Below are 4,571 nucleotides of genomic sequence, written 5' to 3'. Positions count from 1 at the left end.
TTGAAGAAGGATTACCATCTAACCTGCAGACTCTTCAAAATGCTTTAATTATCATAGACGATTTAATGTCTGAATTAGCAAGTGATACTCGCTTAAGCAAACTTTTTACAAAAGGAAGTCATCACCGAAACCTTTCAGTCGTTTTTATAACACAAAATCTTTTTCACCAAGGCAAGGAGATGAGAAATATTCATTTAAATTCCCATTACCTTGTCCTATACAAAAATCCTAGAGATAAAAGTCAAATTATGCATTTAGCTAGACAAATGTTCCCCGGAAAAGTAAAGGCCTTTCAAGAAATTTTTCAGGATGCTACTTCAACTCCATTTAGCTACTTGTTGATTGATTTACGACCTGAAACAAGTGAAACGCTTCGCCTTCGTACAGGCATCTTTCCTGGGGATAAATACTATGTCTACCAGCCCCGATAGTTCATTTCAGTTTGAGACGTCGAATGGCTAACATGTCTTCTCCCATCGTGATCGATTTCGAAGGTTTTCAATGGATGCCTCATTGCTACGTTGTTAAAGAATTAGCCTTGTATTCTGTGCATGAAGGATATCACAGTTGCTGGTCATTTTTACCTCCTCAACCTTGGAAAACATTATCACGATCTCAGCAAAAGTGTTTTGCTTGGGTCACAAGAAATCGTCATCACATGAATTGGAGTGAGGGTGTATTACCTTATACTCATCTTCGTATTATTTTGCAATATTTGTCATCTATTTATTCTGTCATATACGTGAAAGGATTAGAAAAGAAATTATTTTTAGAAAATTTATTAGGTAGAGACATCATAAATCTAGACTGTCCTAAGATAGAGAATTTAAAAAAGAAAAGTTCTTTAACATGTTCGATTCATGCAAAAGGATTTAATTGCTGTGCTTTAACCAAAGCGGCTGCATTTGCTACCTATATAAAAGAAAGTGTGCAGGAAGAAGAGTTCATTTGTCATCAGCATGTCTCATCTGAAGGATGTGGATTATCTAAAACTATTAGGAAAAAGTCGAATAAAAGCAGCTGTACTGAAAAAGTGTCCGAATCATCTCATAAAATCAGTTTGTGAGTGTGTTTTAAATCTTCTAAAAGGAAACGTACCCATCACCAAATGGGTCAAAAATCGACTCGCCCCTTTTAAAAGAACTTTAAGAAAACTAGCGGACAAAAAAGTACCTCTTTTTAAGAAAAGACGTCTTTTGGTTCAAAAAGGTGACGGTTTCCTATCTTTCCTGATTCCTGCAGCAGTCAGTGTCTTATCCTCCCTTATCCATGGAACACAGTAAGAAATTTGCTCTGGTACCCCTGGATCGTATGCAGCAATTTGAAGATGAACATTTGAGTGATTTAGACACACAAATTCGAAACATCTTAAAAAAGAAAATGGACGATGAAGAAAAGTCTAAATTGTACATCCAGGTTCTGCAAAAGTATGTTACATTTCCTCATGTGAACACTTCCGAAGAACAACCGCCTGAACAACGTTCTGAGAAAGATATAGAAAAAGAAATTATGCAAACAGTTCCTGTGAAGCAGAAAAGAACGGCACAGAAAATAATAGATTTTCTAAAAGAGCATCAGATTTCCTGGACACAGAATAAAGAACTCATTCTAGATGATCATGTGTTTTCTGGCTCTGACATTGTTCAGTTGATAAACTTTCTGTTGAGAAATAGAACTCAAAAACCTTTTGCCTTTGAACAGTTTAAAAATGTACTGAATGTTAACAACTTTCCTCAAGACTTTGTCAAAAACAAACATTTAATGAATGTAAAAACTATGTATGCTAGACCTAAAAGAAACGCATCTTCCAAACTATGGCTGAAATTGTAATGATACGTGAATAAATGTAATGGCTGATCATTGGTGTTGTATTTCTTTCTAATTAAGTTAACATAATTTTTGAAAACAAAATATGACAATTATTTTCTAGGAAAAACTTACCTTTCATAAAATCCTTTCAAATAAGAAAAACACAATTTTATCATTCAAACTTCTGTTTATTTTTTTTTAAAATAAGTTTTCTTTTATACACATAGAAATGCATGATTCTGCACATATATATATATATATTTACATACAAAATTTCATTTTCAGATAAGGTTCTAACATAAACATAAAAAGTTCTTCTTCAATATACTAATGACCATACGGCAATGTGCTCAAGTCTTTTTGAATTACCCGTTTATCCAACACAATTCTGTACAGTTTTGTCTCGGGTTTATTCATCACCTTTCTTCTCTTCGCTTCTCGGGTGATTTTGGAGGGGTTGTGGAGAGAGATGATCTCACTTCGGTCGAGGCTGCAGACCAGACTTTTAATGGCTTCAAAATTCAGCAACTGAGAATTCCGGAAATTCAATGAAAATCCTCGGACTTTGCAGCAGGTTTTCCCAGTGGCCGTCTGGTATGCGTAGTTTTTCGGTCCTCCTGAAAAAATAAAACATCATGAGAAAAAAAGAGATAATAGAAAAACTTTCAATATTTTTGGTACATGTTAAATAAAGAAATTTTTTTAAAGATCCTTACCTGAGACAAAGGTTTTGATGACATCACCCTCCAGTTCATCCGTAAATTCACCCAGGAAGTTGCCCAAGGGGGGATCATTCCGGCCATTCGAGGCATAGATGATGGAGTCTGTGTCGTGGTACAGGACATCTCTACCCAACTTCTCCATTTCACTATACAGCTTGAGACGAGCCCAAGCTGTTGTGAAGGTCGCTAGGAAAATGTTGGTAGAGGCATCCTGCGGCACAAACTCCTTCGCAGATTCCCAGGAAATGGCAGCCACCTCAGGCGTGGGAAGAAAGACATCTTTGATCTAAAAAATAGAAGAGTCGTGATTAAACAGTTCAAAATAGTCATAAGTTAACAGTTTGAAACTCTTTGAGTTTACAGATGAATAAAATCGGTAAGGAAACTTACTTTTTTAGTAGAATCCGCCAACATCTTATTGAAGTCTGGCACCGTGTGGACATAGGTCAGTTGAGCTTTGTTCACGTTCATACCCCATCTGAGTGAAAAAAAGCTATCATAAATCACAACGAATTAAAAATATTTATAAAAATTAAGTACAAAAGAAATCATCTTACCTGCCCCAGAAACTGTTCAGGGCCAACTTGGCGACTTGTCGACGCCCAGGGTTCTTGGAAATCTTTCCAGCGTCCAACTTGACGCCCTCTCTTTCTTCATACTGGCGAATGTACTTCAGTCTGGCTTCTTCTGTCACACACTCCGAAGGCCATCCGCTACTTTCCTGCTTGATCTTCAGAAACAGATCAATGTATGATCTGAATAGAGAAGTAGACGATGCCTGGAAATGGTACACTTCGTAAATCTAGAAAATAAAAAATAAATGTCAGTTATAAAAAATTTTTAAAAGTAACCTCTGAAACTAAATAAAGATTAAAATAATCTTTGAGTACTTACATGTGTGACGCGGTAACCTTTCTTTTTCGCCAGTTTGACTTCCTCCGTTACCCACGTTCCGACAAGAGCTCGCTCGTCGTCTGTGTGGGTACACGGAGTCTGCAGTTGAAGAAGGGCGCAAGTCCGACAGAGGGGGAACATCAGCTTCTTCCGGCACCGATAGGGCAGTACCGGAAGATACAGATTCCGTGGAAGAATCACTCGGCATTGGATAATTCCAAAATAATCTTCCACATCTCTAAAGCTTTCCGTGATGATTGTTGGATGTCCCACAGGGTAGACGCAATACTTGTTCACCTGTGAATGAAAACAAAAAAAGTCAGAAAAACACATCATAAAAATATACAGAAAATTTAGAAAAGTTTAAGTAAACATTTTTGAAATAATAAAAAGTACGTACCCAGGCATAGAGTGAGGTAAAATCCACATATTTTGCGTCTCCCTCGTGGAACAATTTGAGGGCATTGGTCCTTCCTCCAAAAAACGACTCGCGAGGATTGAGTCGATCCCTCAGATGGTGTTGCTCCAGGAAAGCTTGGAGATCTGGATTTTCCTCCTTCTCTCTTTGAAACTCATGCTCCCACATTTCGATGACGTGGAAACCCTGGGTGCGAAGCTTTCTTGTCGTCTCTTCTGTCTTTTCTCTTAACGTTGCCATGGAAACCCCTTTCAGTGGATGTATGATATCACCATCGTAACACGAACTACAGCCGTGGAAGAAACAGCCCTAAAATAATACAAATATATTAATAGTGTTCCACATGTAAATTAAACATTAAAAGTGTAAAATCATTAAAAAGAATCATATAGAAATATAATTTACTTTTTTCATACCTGAAACTGATAGACGGTTTGTGTTTCTTGGCAGAATCCGTCTACCGAGATTCCGGCGACTCTGTGCTCTCCGGAACCGTTCAACGCATGTTGAATCTGTAGGCCTTCCGAAGCAGCAACAAAGTCCAACCATCGGATCGAATCAGGGCTGTAATTCGTTGAGTTGATGTAGCCGTGTGTAGGCACCATGGCAATCGTGTCGGGTTGAATGTGGCCACTCCGATACGTTGCCATACAGGCTGACGCAATGGTCAAGTATCTGAAAAGACAAAAATAAGAACGATTTAATGAACTGTAAATATGATTATTATT

At 37.6% G+C, this 4,571-nt stretch overlaps 1 protein-coding gene across 1 annotated transcript; it reads right to left on the bottom strand.

Annotated features, from left to right (window-relative positions):
* Nucleotides 1-2,028: 2,028 nt before the first annotated feature.
* On the bottom strand, nt 2,029-4,115 carry LOC146994979 (uncharacterized). Its single transcript, XM_085826063.1, has 6 exons — nt 3,826-4,115; nt 3,426-3,722; nt 3,089-3,333; nt 2,922-3,009; nt 2,526-2,817; nt 2,029-2,426 (listed from the first exon to the last, which is right to left on the bottom strand). Exons 1-6 carry the CDS (start codon nt 4,081-4,083, stop codon nt 2,137-2,139), a joined length of 1,470 nt encoding a protein of 489 aa, XP_085682189.1. The 5' UTR covers nt 4,084-4,115; the 3' UTR covers nt 2,029-2,136.
* Between the last annotated feature and the right edge of the window lie 456 nt (nt 4,116-4,571).

Source organism: Stegodyphus dumicola, chromosome 10, assembly GCF_044657685.1.
Source record: "Stegodyphus dumicola isolate Sdum_Otavi_A_Nest chromosome 10, ASM4465768v1".
Taxonomy (NCBI): domain Eukaryota; kingdom Metazoa; phylum Arthropoda; class Arachnida; order Araneae; family Eresidae; genus Stegodyphus; species Stegodyphus dumicola.
Note: the sequence above shows the minus strand (reverse complement) of the source record. Positions and strands in the feature narration are given on the sequence as shown.

Bases quoted from the DNA above. Each gene is read 5' to 3' on its own strand.
- LOC146994979 (XM_085826063.1), bottom strand. From the start codon at position 4,083: ATGGCAACGTTAAGAGAAAAGACAGAAGAGACGACAAGAAAGCTTCGC. The intron at 3,723-3,825 runs GTACGTACTTTT...TTTCATTCACAG, and splicing joins TTACCTCACTCTATGCCTGG to GTGAACAAGTATTGCGTCTA. The intron at 2,818-2,921 runs GTAAGTTTCCTT...TCTATTTTTTAG, and splicing joins TGGCGGATTCTACTAAAAAA to ATCAAAGATGTCTTTCTTCC.